This window comes from Larimichthys crocea, chromosome XVII, assembly GCF_000972845.2.
Source record: "Larimichthys crocea isolate SSNF chromosome XVII, L_crocea_2.0, whole genome shotgun sequence".
NCBI lineage: Eukaryota > Metazoa > Chordata > Actinopteri > Sciaenidae > Larimichthys > Larimichthys crocea.
In genome coordinates, this window is record NC_040027.1 from 20594966 (window position 1) to 20614890 (window position 19925).

General features: G+C 40.6%; 1 protein-coding gene across 1 annotated transcript; it reads right to left on the reverse strand.

The window, feature by feature from the left end:
* Positions 1 to 16511, reverse strand: tnfaip8l1 (tumor necrosis factor, alpha-induced protein 8-like 1). Its single transcript, XM_010729695.3, has 3 exons — positions 16040 to 16511; positions 4229 to 4508; positions 1 to 3078 (listed from the first exon to the last, which is right to left on the reverse strand). The coding sequence occupies exons 2-3, from the start codon at positions 4498 to 4500 to the stop codon at positions 2790 to 2792; spliced, it is 561 nt and encodes a 186-aa protein (XP_010727997.1). The 5' UTR covers positions 4501 to 4508; positions 16040 to 16511; the 3' UTR covers positions 1 to 2789.
* Positions 16512 to 19925: the final 3414 nt, after the last annotated feature.

Consider the following 19925-nt stretch of genomic DNA (forward strand, 5'->3'; position numbering starts at 1 on the left):
ATTTATTTCCTTGTCAAATACTTCCTTTATTCTGCTTTTACCTCTTACACAACTGCCCTAAAATAGAAGACAGGTGGATGGATGATTCATTAGGTTGACGTCACAGTCAAATAATAATAAAAAAAAAGTACACAGAGAGACAATCTGAACTCGAGGGGGCATTCACAAAAAAAACAAAAAAAACATGTTGTGATAAAGAACATTAGATGATAATTGGTAGTCCTTCAAGTGTGTTGCAGGGAGGATCTGCAGACGTGCTACAGGCCGAATTATAATTCCCAAGTCTCAGAAGCAGCAAATTCAATGATGGATTAACCCCAAACTGTATTCACACAGTGTTGATCCAGCTACACTTGAAATTAAACTGCAGCTGAGTTCAGTGTTTCCAAATACAGAAGCAGAAAAGTCTTTCCATCTTACTCATTTCCTGTCCTGCCCTTGAACGTGGCGTAGGCCTGCAGGAAGTGGAAAAAAATGACCCAAAACTATGAATTGTTTGTCAGTAAGATGAGTTTGTGTTTGCTTTTGTGGCTTCCTAACAAAAGCTGTGAGCAAGAGGAAGGGATTTGAACGGTGAAATCCAGGTCAGGCATAGTCAGATTACTCCCAGCCCCACCACCACCACCACCTCCTGATCTGGCCAGAAAACTCCAACATACTAATGGGAGGACACTCTGTGCTCGATTGAGGAAATAAGACAAGAAATTTATTCTTTTAAAAAAGTAAATTGTGTTATATTTGTTGAGCCTGGATACAATACAGAGACACAAAAACAATCATATGTACACGAGAGAAAATAAAAACACAATTCACAATAGTAAAAATGCAAAGTATGCTTCACTTAAAAAGCCTTTATTAAAACAAGTGGGGCTGTTGCAGTGGTGATATCTACTTAATATGTCATGGATTTTTAAACAGAGGGAGACTCAAACTAACCCTGAGATGTGGAGGGATTGGAGATAATGGCATCCAAATATAATTAAAATTAAATCTTTCTGGGAAGGAGGAGAATATGCCAGGGGAAGTCATCTAAGGAATAAAAAGACGAATAAAAAAAAAGAAACCACAACAGCCACCACCTTCATCTTCATTATCACCATTAACAGGGTTAAAATGATCAAGTGCATACTGTTTTCCGAAATATTCCTCTGGAAAAAGACTGCATTATGAGTAACATCAGTCTTCCTTTCTTTGGCAGAGCTGCTGTGGATGAAGTTAAAGTTTCAGCAATCCTATCTGGAAAAGCACAGTGCTTATTACACGGCTCAATTTCCAATTCTCTCACAGGTACGCACACAAACACACGCTCACACGCAGAATACAAAATGAGGCCGCGGCACAAAACAATCTCCCAGACAGGCTCAGTGATACAAAAACACATAGACAAAAAGGAAAGACAGTTATGTGAGGTTTTCGAGGAGGGATAGTAGTAACTATTCATATGCTCCTTTATAAAGGATGAAACACAACATCTTTCACTCCATTAAAAGGACTTGCGTCGGGCAAACAGAGATGGTTATCACCACATTACATGAGGCTGCTGTGTGGTGAAATGGAGTAGCTGCTCGACAGAGGCAGGCTATAGGCCATTATACTACCCCAGAGTAGAGCTATAATTGCGGAGGGAGAGTACAATCAGGTACTGCGTTTGTCTCTGCTCTAATCTCTGTATACTCTGCCTGGTCCTTTTCATCCAGCTGCTCATTGTGGAGTCTTTTTCATTCAGAATTGAAATCAGAGTTTAGTATACCTAAGGCTGATAAATCTGAAAACACAGCTGACCTTGGGGCTCCAACATTTCTTATGACAAGCACTTTTATTCCCCTCTGACAAAGAGCCAGAGCGACCTCTTGCACCTGGTGCCACATTGTGCTGCCGTGCTCCCCTGCTGCGATTATGACATTCCTAGACAAGAAAAAGTTTGTCTGAGCAGACGAGTGTATACAGCCACAGAGACGTTCGAGTCAGCGCAGAGACAATCAACAATACACAGCACAATCAAATTCCTTCATGTTTATGGCCCCCCTATGACCCAAATACTTCATCTTTGTTGTGGTGGCTATAAACCAGACTATTAAAAGCAAAACTGGGTTTATAGGTGCCTTCTAAACAAAAGCCTTGCCTCTCTACAAAGTGGACTTCAGTGCATGATGGTGAGAGCTGTAAGATGCAGACTAAGCAGGATTACTCAACTGCTATGCTTCACATGGTTTCATTATCGCAGGAAAGTACAGTACAGCGCTTGTTCAGGATTGAGTGCAATACTATGTTTAGAAAAAAAATGAACAAAAAAACCCTAACTTTTTTATGTCCTTGGGTATTTGGAAAAGACCTAAATTCACTTCCTTTCCTCTCCTGGTGCTCCCCAAACCATTATTGTCCATTAAAAGCACCTTACGGAGATGTAACTGAAGGCCTGTGCCTGGATTCATGTCATTTAGATTAAGTAAGAGAGCAAACATAGTGCCCTTGGAATGGAGATATGTTTTTTTTTCTCAAGGCACAGTTGTCAAAGCTTCTACTCTTGAATATAATGATAAGAGCATTACGTTTTACATTCGTTTAAAAAAAAAAAACATCTGCTGGGTTTACAATTGAAAAAGTCAAGCTGGAGAAGAAACTTTGGAGTAACTAGCCAAGATTTTCACGGTTACAGTAATGGTTGAAAGGCACACACAAACACAAAAGCAACAAATGAAAAATAAAAATGTTCGTGATTGTCACCTTAAAAAAAAAAAAAAAGAAAAAAAAGAAAAATCTGTAAGATGAAGGGTGACTAGAGGTAAAGGTCAGAGGTTCCCCTCGTCGAGCATCTTGTTGACCCCGTTACAGATCCTCTGCAGGTGAGCGCGGTAAACCTCCGAAGGCCCATAGAGAGCCGCCAGGAAGTCACAGTCGGCAAAGTGATTGAAGACGTGGTTGACTCGTGAGTGGCTCTTGGCTGTCAGGTGGCGTTTGATGGCCTGGTGCAGCAGCTCACGGCAATCATTCAGAATGGCGCTCATGACGCGGCGGTCAAAGGTGAACTCTATCTGGTGGAAGCTGACCGCCGTCATGGCCAGGGTGTGGACTTTCTTCCTGCGAGACGAGAAGGGAGAGGAGAGGCCGTCACTTTCTAATTCTGACTGGAGAAGCAGAGGAAAGTAAAAATAGAAACTGCTGTCTTGTGATTTTCTTTAGGAAAGTTTCGCAACCCCCCTATATATCAGTCATAGTATTGTCCTTCACAGCGATGCATCTCCATGCTAATATAATCACCATTCTCCATACTGTGCACTTGTGTCAGCTTCACATGCCTCCGAGCTGACTTTTACTATTTTAGTGGAAAATATATAAACTGATGTAAAAGTCAATTTCCTTAATTTGCTTCCATCAGCACACACAAAAAAAATGTACTTGAACTGCAGTTCTCCCCCCACTTGAAGCTCTCAACCAGAACCAGCTCCTTGTTGTTTCTCAACAATATTTATATAGGAGGATGTGACAAGCGCTCTTCATTTAGACATTTTGGGAAATACTCCTATTACTGCTCTTACCGAGTGTCATCCAGTCTGTGTGTAACGTGTAGAGAAAGAGGAACTTAGCTTTGCATAATGACTGGAAACAGGAGGAAAACAGCTAGCTGACTCTGCTTACCAACACCATTAAAACACGACCAAGTAACAAAATATGCTGCATTAACATAATGTTCGGGCTTTTGAGTGGTCATGCATGATTACCTCCACTGGTCACCTTTTAGTCACATCATTTAAATGGCCTAAATTAACCGCTTTTGCAGTGTTTGTAGTGATAAATTCATGTTATGACTGGGTCTTATTTACATGCAACTACCAGTGCTGGAGGCTGTGCAAGTCTTTTTACCAGCAGTTTGTCAGGAGTTGTTTTCACCAAGCGGTCAGAAATTCATGATATTGATAAATTAATAAAGCTGAATGGTTTGTCCCACTCAGCTTTTTGTAATTATGGTCTGCTCTACACAATATGGTACCAGTGGAGCAACCAGTGGAGACACTGCACAGAGGTGCTGGATAGATTGATAAATTGTGATTTGTCAAGACATAGTTCCTGCATGTAACTTCCTCTTAAACCTTCTGCACAGATTAAACACAGAAGATAAGCTCTCGAGCTGCTAGCTCCTGGCTACTGCACAGAAATGAAAGTGGCGTCAAACCTCTCATCTAACTCTCAAAAAGAAACCAAAAGATAATTAGTCGCTCTCAATGGTTACCTGAAGTTCTCCACCAGGATCAGCTCCTCTGTGTTGAACTGGTTGTTTCTGTAGAGCACTCCCAGCTTCACCACCATCTTGATCAAGTTCTTGATGATCTTCTGGGACTCTTTGCGGTTGCGGGTGTACTCCTTGGTGACGCGGTACAGCTCATCCAGCACTTCGCTGCTGGTGTCGTCGATGAAGAGGTTGGCCACGCTCTTGGTGGCCATCTTGCTCATCAGCTTCTTCTGCGCCTGCAGGGCTAAACTCTTCGTGCTGAAGGAGTCCATGATCAAGTCTGAGTCGAGATGAGACAGAAATAGAGGAAACTTGGTCATGCATGCATTTTTTTATTCTTTTTTTACATCACAGCTGATATGAAACTAGAAATTAAGAGAGTTTGACAGTTTCTTAGATAGTATCTCTGACTTTCTCATCTTGAAAGCAAAGATGGGCCAAACATAACATGCTGACATCCTGCAATGTGTGAGCTTATTGCAAATAACATCTACACTAATACTGTTTAAACTGCAGAGCCAAGAACTGTCCCCTTTATCAGATAATGAGCCGTGGCAGCTGTCAAATTAGTCCCAGCAACCCTCTGGCTCAGAGCCTACAAGACAGTTAGAGAGGAATGTGTCATTACGCTTGCAAAAGTAAAGTCAGTTACAGCACAACCACGCAGAGCAGTCAATGTAATCTAGATGTCTCATGCTGAATGCATTCGGAGGATTAGGTGTGCATGTGTGTGTGTGTAAGTGAGCAGGAGGCAGACAGTGCCAACTCATTCAATGTACGCATGTTGCTTGATTTATGCCATTTCTGAGTGTGTGTGTGTGTGTGTGCCAAAATACTGCGACTCAGTAAAAGGCTGCACCCATTATGGAGGCGCATAAATAGTTTGGGTCACGGAGGCCGCCGGCTTTCACACCCCTCCCATCTCACGTATCAAATGAGGCAGGTCCACAGCATGCCGCATCATTTCAGCAGCCACGTCTCAATGTGTTCTGCGGGTCACTTGTTCAGGTTTGTACATTCTGTCTTTGAAAAAATAAAATTAATCTTTTTTTTTTTTCCTGTATATTACCTCTCTGACCTTCACAGATCTCCAAGGATAACCTGAGAGTACAGGAGAGTAAACAGGCAATGATTTTTCAACAACTGTCCTCCCATAACAGCACTGGGGAGGGATGAATGAGGGTGACGTGGAGGGCGAAAATGACACGGCTACCACTTTCAAAAAAATCTATTCTTACACAAGTATACAAAGAAACCTAAAAAGTAATTAATTTGATCTTAAATCAGACTCATAAAACAACTCCCTGGACTTAATTTTGGAGATGTTTCAATGAGGCTGCAACTAATAACTCATTTTTATTCATCAAATTTCAGTTATAAAAACAGAAAATGCTGGTTACAATTGCCCAGAGCTCAAGGTGACGTCCTACAAAAGAGTTTAAATTTAAATTTTACAAAGATAGAACAAATAAAAAAGCAGCACATTTGATTATCTGGAACCAGAGAAAGTTTGGCAGTATTGTTACTGATCATTAAAATTGTTTCAGATTTTCTGTCATTAAATTAATCAACTTAAGGCTGTGATTTATTCCCAATACTGTCTGCAGAATTTTATGAATGCAAATTATATTTAAACAGTCTCCTTCACTGTAGAGTTTAGATGCATTATCCACTCAATTTATTACGTGAAAAGTTACTGCAAGGTCAGTGAGCAGAGTGTACAGCCACACAGTAACAATACCTGCCCATTCCACTTAACACGACAAAAAACAAAGCAAGACGCAAAGCAAGAAGAAGATGTCAAAGTCAAAACAGTTGTGCAGGAGAAAATATCAGATTTACACAAATATGTATAGTGATTTGTTAGATTGTGAGAAGTACTCGTCAAGTAGAGCTTGTTTGTCACACCAGGTATCGAAATTTGTAAAGTAGCAAAGCGGGCATGCTTTTTCCAGTTTACGCTCTTCCTGTTTTTATTATAAAACAATACCTTTATTTTTATTTTTGGCAAGTTTAAACAAGCTAGACAAAGTTTGTCTAAGGCTACAATTAACTGACAAGTTTGGCTTATTCTGTGAAATGCAAGTCACAAATCAAGAAAATCCAAATAAGTAAAACACTTCTTCGCCTCACGGCTACTAAAATTAAATATGAAACAGGCGAAACAGCCAGATTTAATTTTATTCATAGTTCTCCTTGTCGCTGAAATACTAAAATGTGACCTAATTCTGTAGGTGACTGTCACGGTGAAAACAAAATAATTATATTTAAGCTAAGTGCCTCATTCACATCACAATAGGAGTTTAATCTTTATACAATATCCCTCCACAGGAAAGTAACCCATAAGCTTAGCTGAAAATCTGTATGACTGGCAAATTGCCTCTCCACGTGCTGGAGAATAATAAAAATCCATCGCAGGAGAGATTCTATTAGTGCGGCAGACAAAATGAATGTGACATATTCCTGCTGGGTGACTTGTGATTTTTACTGTTGTTGGTACTAGAAGGCAGCGTGTCTGCTGTTACAGAGTGTGACTTTCATTCCCCTCTCCCTCTCCCTCTGCAATGCCTCTCCAGGAATATCAATAAGACTCCTTGGAGAGAGTGTCAGCAGGATGCTTCCCAGAGAGGAGAGCAGAGACAAGATGCAGAGAGATGGAGAGGGAAAAGGGTGGAGGGGTGTTGTATATCAATCCTGAAACATCGGGGAAATGTAGGTGTTGAATGAGAGGTCATTTATATACCGCCTCATGCTGAATCTAGTTTTACTCCCTCTCTCTCTTTGCAGGTGCTGGATGTTTAATCGGGCCTCTTGCTGTGCTGATCAAGGATCACTGGCAGATCCCTATCGACCATTTCAGCATGATTGTAACTCTAAATTTGCCACATTGCCCTTGTTACAGAAAATCCTGCCCTGATGCAATGTGTGTGAAATTGATAACACAGAGAAAGACACTAATGATCACCGGAAAAAAAACCCCCAAAAAAACCTATAACAACAAAAAAAATGAACGGGAGATTTTTATTTCTATTTGAGCCGCAACTGAAAACAATCATTTAGTCCTGCTGTCACCCTCTGATCACCTCGGTCCGTCTCAAGAGGACAATCACTTATCTCAAACACTTAAGAGTAAGTCGTCATTTACCACCCTCCCTTCCTCTCTGTGCCCTTGCTGATTGACATATAGGAGTTTAGAGCGGTGAGAATGGATAATGGGCACATTAAGAAAAGCAACCTCTTTCTCAGATTGGAGGGTGATTTCATAGTGCTCATTAAATTCCACTCTCGTCAGGGACCAGAGCCATCATAGCTGTCAGCGCCGTGTAGCCTGTCAAACAACAGGAAAGGGGGGAGGGGGAGGAGGAGGGAGAGGAGGAGTAAGAAAGTGTTTATCTTTCATACCTATGAATACAAACATTTTAACATAGTGGCATTCAAGATCGTCTGTCTGAGGTTTGATTCAAAGCTGCAGAGTGACATAAAAGACTCCTCGAGCTCTTATCCAAAGGATAGAGGTATCCTCACTTCTACGCCTCCAGTTCCTTCAGGCGAGATATCTAAAGGTTTCATGAACTCGAGACAAATGTTTGGAGCGATGAAAAGGTTTTCGATCACAGATCTTCTCTTCTTTCTTTTTTTTTTTTTGTTACTTTGCAGCATGAGGGTGGTTAGTGCCAAATCTAAATGGCCTGTGAAGTCCGATGCCCAGGGACTGCCTGGCCAACCCTGACACAGCGTCTTTGTATTATTTACAGAGGCAAAAAATTTTTAACAGATTTAAGGCAGGACACGACATGACGGCAGTAAAAACTGCAGTGTTGGTGTGAAATGTACAAGCCACAGCCATCAATGCAATCATAAATCACACAAACATCCACACACACGTATGCATACACATTATTGACAGGCCTGGTTTGCAGAGCAGCTGAAAATGAAAAACAAAGACAGACTGCGGCAGCCAACAGCTCCTCGGCATAATTATGGCAGTTAGACAAGCTACAAAATCATCAACGCGCTTAGAACAAGCCAGCATAAATTCACTCACAAAGACATGCAGGCAAAAGCTGAGCAAACATGACTCATGGAAATGAAACCAGACCCAACACAGTGTTGGATGGATGTCTTGTGACAGTAAGGGAGCTGTCTGGGTAATGTAGGGACTCTCACACCCTCCTGGAGGTGTAGACAGCCCTGTCAACCCCTGCCTGACTGAGGGATCGAGGTAAAAAGAGGCTGTGATGACGAAGAAATAACCAAACTGTCCCCTCTAGTCCTTGGAGGATTATTGAAGCTGGGTTGGATGAAGCTCTATAGGCTCTTTATTAGATGGATTTAATTTGCTTTGCCTCTTTGAGTTTCAGGGCAGGTAAAGCTGTCTGCATTGGGGACACTTTTTCCAATTCATTTGGGGAAATGGGAATACGTGGGATGACAACGCCTACTGGCTGTCGTTTTCATTTAGCGTTTTCACAATGTGGCCGTTGTCGAGACCTTTGAGACTAATGCAGTGAATAAGGGCTGTAAAAATGTCTTCTACGTCTTGTTCCTGCAACTTTGAAGCACTTATCTGCATTATAATGAAAACTATTACACATTTTTACTAAAGAGAGAGAGAGAGAAATGCCTAAACCACTACTGAATGGATTGCCATATAATTTGGTACATTTGAGACATTTATGGTCCCTTTAGGATAAACTCTAAACTGTTTGTAGATCCTCTGATTCATCACAGAGCGGTATCCACAGGTCAAAATTACAATTTGTCCAATACATAATGGTGCCATGCAAGCCCGTTATTTAGGAATAATGATAACCAAGGCAAAACAGGTAACACTTTGGTACCTCAACCTTATCAAACTGTGACCATGCCACAATATTAACCATGTGCATGTATTGTTATCATGACAACAGAAGGTCACTTGACTAATATTATCATGACTACACCTGACGAAAGCCACCTGTCCTTTCCTGCATGTTCAAATACAATAAGAGATTATGGGAACAAAACTCCAGGCAGAGGTGCTGTCAGAAAAACAGGCCTTTGGTGCAGTGGGCTTTTTGTTTAACAGGCTGTCGGATATTTTTCTGACAGTTAGGGTTTCAAAATAATAATGTTGGAACAATGGGAAGCCCAAAAACTAACATGACATAAGCCTCAGCTTTGTACTTGTAGTATGTAGTGCTAGTTAGCAAATGTTCACGTGCTAATATACATTAATCTAAGACAATGAACCTGGCAAACAAGACACCTGCTAAACATCAGCATGTTAGCACTGTCAAAGCATCACGTACAGCCGCACAGAGCCACATGGCTGTAAACTCTTGGATCCTTCAACACTGAATTCTTATAAACAACCTAGGAAGAAAAAAAATGACTTTGTTTGCACTACTCCCAACTCATGTAAGCATTCTGGTGTCTATAAGCCATAAAAGGAGTTGGGACCTTCATGTTTAGCCTTTAAAAAAATCAGAAAGTACTGCAAGTCCAAAAGCCCTCAAACTGCTGACAGTCCCAAACCTAAAAATATGTAAATTACAATGATAAAAAGACACAAAAACTGAAAATCCTCATGTTTAAGAAGCTGGAAAGAGTTTGTTCTGCTTTTTTCCTTGATAAATGACTTAAATAATTTATGTTGACTGCCTAATTAGTTAACCAATTACTTGTATTAGTGCTATTTTATATTATTTGTGACACCCGAAAGTGGTGAACGAGCTGCAGTATTTGTCTCCGGTGTCGACTCACTAATTCCTAAAACTAAAAAAAAACTAAAAAACTGTAAACTAAATACTGTAAACTACATTGAAATTTCACACATGCGACTTGATATAGTAGAGTAGATTTCTTTACCTTAAGGCTGTTCATATTTAGAGTAAATCCAACATGATGTGAGCATGGCATTAGTTTTCCAAAGGGGGGCGTTGAGCAGGATCCAGAAGGCAGCCTCTGCACCGACTGTACTCACTTGTCAGTCAAACTAAAGCTGAGGTGTGACAGTTGAGAAAGAGCCAGAAATTGGATACACCTGTAGCTTCCGCCTACTCTAACCCATGCCATCATGCCTCATAAGGAAGAAGAGGCCACAGCACCCAAAATATCCCCACTTTAATACCTGCTGCCAATCTCGACAGCTTGGTGGATACTGATAACAGCCAACATAAAGAGAAAACCAATAAAAGAATGTGTTTCTACAGTGCTTGGCCACCACACGTAGCTAAAAAGGCTTTGGCAGAGATCATAGAACTTTCCATGACACTTCATCTTACAAGTGATTGGTCGATGGCAGCAGAAAATGTCACGACTTTCATATTCTTCAGGGATCAGTAGTCACATGGATTGGGGCACTGTGACACTGACAGAGACAACTCCATCAGCAGAGGGAAATCTTCACTGCTATGGGATGGAGCTGATTACTGAGAACAAGATCTGTGTTTGTAGAGATTTACTGCTCTCTAACTTTCTGAGCAGGCAAATCATAACCGAATCACGTGCCACACAGCACAAACAACCATATAATCTGCCCTCAACGTAATGTGTGACCATAATTATATCTGATATTTGACAGTAACCAATTTTCCCTCGCTGCATACTCAACAAATTAGCTCAACATTCAGAAGCGTAATTAGTATTTTTCCAGGTGCCCTTCATATAAAAAGATTCTTTCTTGATTTGAATCCTTCACATTTTCAGAAAGTGTAACTCTTGGTCACACAGAGGTCCAAGACACATGCCATGTAACTGAGCCACCCCCAGTTTGAGTCCGGCCGATGACCTTTACCATATGTCTTTCTCTCTGTACCCCTCCCCGTCTCCTTTCTTCTGCTGTTTCCTGCTGTTGTCAACTGTTCAATAAAAACCATGAATACGATATTTTAAAGCTTGAAACAGGTCAAAGTCTAAACAAATATCATAAGCAGAGCGAACAGAATCCATTCAAGGGCTGCAGCTGGTCAATTGTTAATTACTCTGCTGATTATTTTCAATTAATTCACCTAATTGTTTGATGTATAAAATGTCCAAACCCAAGATGACATATTTAAATTACTTGATTTATCTCAAACATATTCAACTCACTATCAGAAAAAACAATAACTGTAAACTTTTTGGCAGCATTTTTGCTTTAATGGCTCATTTCTGAGTTGAGTATTAGTGGTGCTGTTGTACTACATGGCATGATAATCCACCACTTGTGGAGGCGGATAAAATAATATAAACAATACAAGCAATAACATGGAATTGAATCAATACCTCTGCCACTGACAACGTGCCAACAAAAGCTAAACATGATAAGCTTCATAAAGGTAAGGTTTATTGCAGGGGCTGTGTACACACTCTGATCATATTGTATTTGCTTTGCTGCCTTTTGCTTAAAACTCCCATGAGAAACAGTTAAATAAAAAACAGCCAACATGTGTGAATAGGGAGCGTCTAGAATGACTCAACCGTCTCCAAAGTCGGCAGTTTGAATGAAAGTCAAATAAAAACATTACACAGTTGCCAGAGAAACAAAATTACAAGAAAATTGCGGAAAAGTTTGAAAAAACGACACAAATAAAGCTTCTCGATCTTGATCACTGTCATTAAAATGGATTCTTATCAGGAAATTGTGAACGAGAAAACTTCTTCTCTCCAGCTGTGTGATATAATCCGTCTCCACTTTGAGAAACAATAGACAATCCTGTTTGTTATATAAAGGTACATCCGTGCTTTGTGTTCAGAGTAACCACTCAAATGAGCTGCACTACTGGAACCACTCCACGTTTAGGAAATCAACAGCAGGATTTCAGGACTGGTGAATGCTGCAATTTCATCTTTCATCAAGTATTGTAGTGTTTGTCTCACTCTTCTCTTGAGATATTGCATAACAGTGGATGTGGTGACTGCTAATAAGAGAGCCTGGTGGTGGGGAACAATGCGTGTGTTTGTATGCCATGTGTATCACTCGTCTATGAAGATGATGAAGAAGATTTTGTATGGTGGTTATGTGCTGCCACTGTCTCATCTTCCCACACAGTCATGATCCGTGACGACTTGTGCAGATCCGAGGAGAAAACGAGGCAATCAGCGCCTTTCGTTCAGACACCATGCCCCATACTACCTCTTTTTTTTTTTAACAGTTTTCTCAGATCTGCCAGAGCCTGCTGAACATTTAATAATTAATACATTGGCATATAATGGATCAGGGATTAATAATTCAGACAGTCGATTTGGACTAAAATAGACCCTAGGCTAAGAGGAGTCTGCCATGGTGCAACAGGCTGGGACAGGTGTAAAGGGTGGGCTACCAACATACACAAGAGGAGACAGCGGCTTTCAGCTGATAGTGTTCATTTAGCAACATCAGTCAGTGTTACGCATGTATAACCAGGCTAGGAATACAGTAGGTCCTGCGTTGCCCGAGGCCAGGCCAACACAACATTCACTCATTTGTTATGGCATTAAAATTCATGTGGGCAGTTGTTTTACGGTTACAGCTGAGCTGATCTGGAATAACGCATTTGTGGAGAAAGAGAGATTACTAAAGAATAAAATAAAAGTCCACTCTAACATGACTTCACTTTGACCACCACGTCCAAGTTTTTAATTACATATTATTTACAATATAATTAGCATCTTAACAGCGCCGCAAGTAATGCAAGACATAATAGAGGTGCTGACTGGTGCTTGAGCTATGACTGACTTCTGGGCCTATGACATTTTAATTAAGCCCACCATATGAGCAGGACACATTATGACTAATTTTCTTCACTTCAAGCCCAGAGAGCATAATTTGTTAACTCGGTATGTCAATGGAGTGGCAAATACCACTGTGCTTGGCTACAAGAACAGCAGGGATGGAGATCAGTGAAAACAGAGAGCGGCCCAATATGAGAGGACAAGACTGTGACTAAAAAGATGACTCAAGTGGGATCTCAACCGAGACGGCAGAAAACACCATCCCTCACTCTCTCAATTTCAATACAGCCATGATATTTGCAGGTCATGTGGCTTTGCTCTTTCAGACGAGGCCACATGCTCCGAGTGTTTCGGGTTTCCAGGGAAACTGGAGGCCACCTGCGTGCTCAGCTGAACTTTGCAGCCTAGTAAAAGCAGGTCAAACACCTCTCTTGTCTTGTCAGTGAGTTACCATGGATTCGCCTCAGCAGGACTCAACAGTGTCTCCGGCATTATTGCTGCAATTTCAAGCTCTGTCCTTAATAACACTGCTTAGGGAATGTCAACGCCAAGTGACAACGTGACTGTATTGTCCTCTTCTAAAAAGCACTCAGAGGAGGGGATCTGCACAGATACAGTTACACTGAAATATACATAGATGAGGCTCACCAGCATCTGCTCAATCCTGCTGGGCAATTATTGTCTATTATCTTTTCTCGTCATTCAGAGTCCCATTGTGCTGAAACAATAATAAAGTTGTTGTGAAGCACAAAGCTATGATTAATGATGGAAAAACAAATAAAACCAGCCATGGATGAAATCTAAAACAAATGGATTTTAATTGTTTTTCTATTGTACTGTACTTTAATTTCACTATATTTCCATGCTGTCCAAGACAAAGGATAGGATTATTTCATTATTGATTATTACATTAATTAACGGATTAAACTTTTATACAAAAAAGAACACTGCAATTCTCTAACGCTTGAGGTTGAGCTTTTGTATTTGCCCAACCAAATAATTTACAATGAAGACAGTGCTTCTTTTGGAGGGGGTCACGTGTCAAAATAATCTCTATGAACAGATATCTGCATATGAATGCAGAATCTGTCAGCAAGGGACCAAGATTTTGGCACCGGAAGCTCTCTGGTTTCTGTTTGTAGTCCGAGTTGTATTGACTAGTCACGTTTTTGTGGGCTTAGGTTGCACCAGTCCATGTGGAGAGCTGCAGAGGGAGAAGGCATTGGCCGAAATACAATCTTAGGATATGACAATTGAACTTTTTATTAGCCTTTTTAAAAATCTGCATTCATACGCATCTGTTTATAGAAATGAGCAGAATGTGTCTTTCCTGTCATTTTCGTGAATCAATTTGCTAATCAGACTGCAAAGGTAGTCTTGGCATGTTCCAGGTTTCTACACACAAAAACCCAGGAAACCCAGTAGCAAAGACCATTTCCCCCAGAAGTTATGGGTTGCAAGATTGCGTGTCCAATACTTTGGGAACTAATGGTTTAGCGCAGGGGTGTCAAACATCCGCAGGATGACTTTGCAAAGTGTAAAAATTACAGAGAAGACATTGATTGCAAATTTCCACAAAAAAAAGTAAATGCTATTACAACTGAGGGGCTCACAACACTGTCAAGCAAGCAAACTGTTCATGCTGGAGCTGCCAGTAAAAAAATAGTTATCATCATCTGTTCAGTAGATAATTAGATCTGACAAACTACTAACAGACCAATCATTAACATTCCTGGTTATTTAGCCTGTAGCTTTACAGACATTGGCTGATAGAAGTGTATATATATACACAGTACATATTGAAATAAAGCCCTACAGTTATTGTGTGATTGTGAGTTTGGCCTTGCATCAGCTCAACAGTTGTCAGTTATTTCTCCAAGCAACAAAGTCACAAAGGAGGCCTAGGAAACAGAGAAGCTCCAAAGACGGCAACTCATTTCACAACTGATACAGCTAATGCAAGCTGAGAGGCAACTCCCAAGTCTCGACCGAGGCCATAATTCATTTGACATGTCTGTTGAGGCTGTGCATGATAATGTGTGCCGCTACCTGCCAGAGCCTTGGCTGCACAGTGACGCTATTCATCCACAGTCTAGCCTTGTTCTGGAGGGGGGAGAAGCTTTACAATGTAAACACAGCAATGTGTTACAAAACATATCGCTGTTTGCAAAACATATGTCTTCACCCTTTTCAGTCTCGGTTTGGATTATACTGGAACTCTTATTAGGTGTTTAAACCAGTGGGTGGGAAATCACTTTACCTCATTCTTATGCTTTTTTTTCTCTCTTTCTTGCGTGACGGTGAATCATGTCGACTCTGTACACTCACCATGAATGTAAAACATGAGGTTCTTGTAAAATATTTTCTCAGCTGGCCTCATGATCTGCATATTCTCTGCGGTGTGGGCCACAGATTGTTTTAAGTTTTACCCAAGGTCTATAAAACATGGACAGCACAAATAATATAATAAGTCAACAAACACAAAGTAAAAAAAGTCTAAAATGTAACACGCCTTCTGGAAACTTTCCAGATAGCTTCAATCAATAACCCATAAAACTGATTCATCTCCATTGTTACCCACAACACGGCTTCTTTCTCATTGTATCTCTTTAATATGCATGAGAGTTGCTAAATAAACAGCGTTGTTTCTATTTAAAGCCAAACTAATCAAACTGTCAGCTGATGAATTGTCAAATTTAGTCAATAAATCATCAGTTTAATCACTCATAATAGTCTACAATGAGCCTGTTTAACATAATAAGTTGCAGACATTTGTTGCCAGTTGCTGCTAATGCTATATTTGGAACTCGCCCCTAACTGATACGTTTGGAATGATTGACCGTTACTTCCGCTAACTTTTAAATATTTTTTAAAAAAATACAGCCTCACAAACAATACTGAGCTTTTTATGTAAGTTTATTTCCGTCCACTGAGCATGAACAACAAAGCCCTACGCTGACAACAGCAAACATTTTACCGGCCTAATAACAGCGGGGAGTGATTTGACCACAGGCCGCTGATAATCGATGTGACCGTTGATTGTTGGTTTGATGACATGTTTCATTTAAAAACCGCTCGACCGTTAAGATCAACCTCCACCTTCACCGGCGGCAACCGACGTGAACATGAACTCACCTTTCCTTCACCTCGAAGCGGGACACAGGAGCGGTCAACCAACAAGACGACAAGTTAATCTGAACAAGTCTTCATCCTGGCAGGGCAGGAGAGTTGGGGGGGAAAAAGTCGCTTCACAGCATGTTTTCTTTTTTGTTGTGTGTTTGTTCGCTTGTTTTTCTGGATCCCCCACTGTAACAAAACAAAACAAACGTCCACCAGCTCCTAGATCCTTTTCTTGTTCTGTAGCCGTGTATCAGGCACAAATGTGTGAATTATTAAAAGAGTGTTTTCTTCTCTCGGCTGCTGTGAGATCGGTTACAAGACTTAGTTGTAACTCGATTCTTCCTCCTCCTCGTAAAAAAAAAAAAAAAAAAAGTTTCAAACTTGAGGGGGACTTGGAAATCAACAGATTGATGTTGGTTTGGGCCAATGAAGGAGTAACAAGGGGGAGTGGACCAGCCCAATCAGACCAAAAAGAAAGGACCATTTACAGCCAACACATTCCCTGCCCCCATTAGGGTTTCCAGTAATTATCCTTGTCCAGTTCCCCACAGTCCCAAGGCTGAAAATTTCCCAGAGGAAATGGTGTTAGGGGAACAATGAACAGGAACTGTGTGCAGCACTTTTTTAAAAATGTCTGGACTGAATGATATACTGTTTTATTAAGGTTGCACATTAATTAAATTACACCAGTTGCATCACATTCTTGCAAAAATTTCACAATTGACATTTCATAGTTGCGCAACATTTAATTAATTAGGAGAGTGAATGAGACAGGAGGATTTTGTCGGCGGATGTTTTTTAGGATACAGGAAGTTTTTACTTATCTGTGTAATGAGGAGACAGGAACTCCTGAGGTCAAAATAGACTGGCATTGTTATCTCAAGATGAGGTAATTTTACAGTTTATTCACACTAAACACATTTCCAGACACCTCAGGTGATACCTCAGTGTTATTTGAGTGCTTATCTACCTCAGAGATATCAATATTTATATCCTGTTTTGTACATTTGTTTGTGTTTGTCATAACAAAACATAAGACACCTGCAGTGGTGAGATTGATCCGGTGCGTCCTCTAGTGGTATAGTGTGATTAGTGCGGGAGAAAGTCATGGAGTAATGCAACGTAACAGTTATATTTTATGTACACCTGAGTGACCATAACACGTCATATCTATTTTAAAAGTGAAAGCACTTTATATGTTTCCCTCGGGATGAAGTGTGCACAGTCTAAATAGTCAGCAAGCACGCCAAAAGTAGTTACAACAAATGATCAGCAGGTGTCGCGCTGTGTGAACCTCCTCATTAGTAGGATTTGTACACTCAGTGTCTCAAAATAAATAAATAAATAAAGAAATGTGGATGTTGACAGCTAGACAGAAAAAGTGTTTGTCAGCCAGAGAAGAAATATATTTAGTCCAAGATTCCCACAGGTTATAAATATTATGCAATGACAGAAAACCTAAAAATGTCTATCACTGAAGGAAACTTTGTCTCATAGTCAGAATTGTTGCTTTTCCTGTTCTTTGGACTTGATTCAATTGTTCAGTTTATGGTCGAATTATTTTTAAATCACAAATTAATTGACAAATGGTCACCTCTAGAAGTTCTCTGGTGATACAGGCATCATTGAACGGGTATCAGAAGGAGCACAGGCACGGACTTCATCGACTGGTGCTCTCTCAACCACCTTCACATCAACGCCAGCAAGACAAAAGAGATGGAGGAAGACACCTCAGACCACACTGGTGAATATCCAGGGATCGGATATCATCATGGAGGGAACACGCAAATATCCAGGTGTTCATCTCAACAACAAACTGGACTGGTCAGACAACACAGACGTCCTGTACACAAAGGGTCAAAGTTGTCTCCACTTGCTGAGTTCCTAAACTCTTTCTATGTGACTGTGGTGGCATCTGTATTATTCTAAGCAGTCTTCTGCTGGGGAGGAGGAAGCGCAGAGAAAGACAGGAAAGGACTCAACAAACTGGCCAAGACGTCCAGCTCTGTCCTGGACTGCCCTGTAGACTCTATAGAGGAAGTGGGGGAGAGGAGGATGTTAACAAAGCTGACATCCATCATGAGCAACTCCTCTCACCACCTGCACGAGAATGTGCCAGGAGTGCTACCATAGGTTCTTCATTCCAACAGCTGTCAGACTCCATCTTATCTTATCTTATCTTATCTTATCTTATCTTATCTTATCTTATCTTATCTTATCTTATCTTATCTTATCTTATGTAGACAGTACTCAATAAATTATATATCACATTCAATAAATAACATCCAAGGGCTAAAATCTGCCCAATCTTTACTAGTTCACACATGCTACTTTTTAGTCAGACTCCATCATTAGAGACTGTAGTGTCCTTGAGCAGTATCATTAGAGACTGAACTCATTCAACTGTGGACCCTGAAAATCAGCAGCCTGGTCCCTCATCTGTCGCTCACAACAGATGACGGATTGGACAAAAAGGGCCGACTATCATTTCACAACACTTATGAGTCCCATGTGGAGAGAGGACAGCTGCTCTGGAGTCACTGGTGAGGCTGGAGATAAAAGGAGAGAAGAAGAAGATGATTTGGAAAGAGAGCCAATTAAAAGAGATTTGAAAGCGGAGACATTATTGAGTTACTGAAAGCAAAACAGAAATTAAAATTGTTGAATGATATTTATTGGCGTGTGTTTACTGACAAGGACCTATGTGTCTGAAATTAAGTTAACTTGAACTGAGTTAAACTTAATTGAAACTGAAACTCCACAAAAGGAGCAGTTGTTGGCTGGTTTACATTCACAATTAAATGACTGCCTCTGGTGATCGCTGAGAGTTTCCATGAGATGAGGCACGGCAGAAGTCTCGTTGACGTTGAGGCACTTCAGTGGAAAGGTAAATAACTTAATTCCTTAAGATCTTATCAAATATTACAAGGTAGTAGTTTGACTTCCATGATACACTATCCTTAAATGTTGGCACAAACCATGTCTCTGTAATGAGATGCCTCTCGATTGTGGGGCTGTGGAGAGTGTAGATCATCACTCTCTCTCATCCTCTCTGAGTTGATAAAGACTCTGCACATCTTCATCAAGTGGTCACCTGAATCTAACAAACATTGTGAAGAAGAAGTAGAACATGTTGTGTTTGCTGCACTGATATTTAACACTTAGGCCTCCTGAATATGAATTCAAAAGCATGCTAAATGACCACACAAGCTTTGTGTTAAAGCGCCTCTGCCTGGCGGTTAGGTGCCCATTATCCCTGTAAGGCTACATCTCAGCTGAATCTGCCACACCTCTATATGACTCTTGGTTGGAGGGTACATAATATGGTTTGCTGTCTGTTCATGTAGAGAGGTCCCAGGGTGGTCAAAATGTCCTAGAGGAGAAAATGATCAAACTGATGAAATTCTTTAGATGAGCCTACTCTCACTTGTGCTCTCGATAGTCTGAAATGATTTCACCAATGAAACCAATGATTCAAGGCAGGACAGGGGCTCCCATTTAATCTTCCATGTGTTCCACTGGTTTAAAAGAGATGAGTATGACACAGATGTTATGTTCGTACTTTGAGATAAAGGCCCAATTACATACTGCTCTGCAACAATAAATGGTCTGTGAAAGTCTGTCTTTATAAAAGGAACAGAGCACAATACATGCAGTATCTCAGAAGTAATGACTATATATAAATGTGTGTGAATGAATCAACATTTGTAAAAACTTCAAACAATTCCTTCCATTGTTCCTTATTTGATTTCTACTGTACTACCTGGATGAGACGTCGCAAAAAGATTGACTACAAAGCACTGATGCTTCATATGATGCTCATTGTCTCTGTAGATTATTCACACCATACATACCTATGCTAAGTAAGGGCACTGTCATTTAAAACCATACAACCATAAAG

Bases quoted from the DNA above. Each gene is read 5' to 3' on its own strand.
- tnfaip8l1 (XM_010729695.3), bottom strand. From the start codon at position 4,500: ATGGACTCCTTCAGCACGAAGAGTTTAGCCCTGCAGGCGCAGAAGAAG. The intron at 3,079-4,228 runs GTAACCATTGAG...CTCGTCTCGCAG, and splicing joins ATCCTGGTGGAGAACTTCAG to GAAGAAAGTCCACACCCTGG.